The 542-nt window shown below is 46.3% G+C and overlaps 1 protein-coding gene across 1 annotated transcript; it reads right to left on the bottom strand.

The window, feature by feature from the left end:
• Nucleotides 1–3: 3 nt before the first annotated feature.
• On the bottom strand, nt 4–537 carry LOC107581175 (amphoterin-induced protein 1-like; the record flags this gene model as incomplete). The annotated part of the gene is made up of 1 exon (XM_016266718.1): nt 4–537. A coding segment is annotated over one exon (534 nt), but the record flags the coding sequence as incomplete, so codon positions are not given.
• Between the last annotated feature and the right edge of the window lie 5 nt (nt 538–542).

Here is a 542-nt window from a genome sequence, read left to right on the forward strand (position 1 = left end):
GCCTTCTGGAAGGAGCACCAGGTCATTATTGGACAAATCAAGATGGGAAACCTTAGGCAGGCTGTGTTTGAATAGATCTGCAAACACGCCGATGTAGGAGTGATTGTATAAGGATTTGCTGAGGTTTAGAACCTCGATCTTGTTGTCTTGAGCTAAAGCCTCAACGCTGAACTGTGAAATCCTGTTGTTGCTGAGGTCAAGTAAACGCAGACTTGGCAAGTTTTTAAACACCATGGAGTCCAATTCCTCCAGTTGGCTTCCAGACACATAAAGGTGTGTTAAATGTTCCAGCGGCCTGGGGAAAGACTCATTGTTCAGATTCCTTATATCGTTTCCATTGGTGTTCAGTGCGGTGGTGTTTTCTGGAAGGGGCTGTGGGATGGAGCTCAAGTCTTGGCTAACACAGTTCACCACCGTGGTTTCACACAAACACTGGGCAGGACACGAAGATAAGGGCGAGCAGGAACACGCCAGGAAGAGTAAAACACAGAGAGTCAGGTTACACATGTTCCTTTGTTTACTCTGAAGTTGAAGCAAATGCA

The sequence above is a fragment of the Sinocyclocheilus grahami genome, unplaced genomic scaffold (genome assembly GCF_001515645.1).
Source record: "Sinocyclocheilus grahami isolate Dianchi unplaced genomic scaffold, SAMN03320097.WGS_v1.1 scaffold93982.1, whole genome shotgun sequence".
NCBI classification, from domain to species: domain Eukaryota; kingdom Metazoa; phylum Chordata; class Actinopteri; order Cypriniformes; family Cyprinidae; genus Sinocyclocheilus; species Sinocyclocheilus grahami.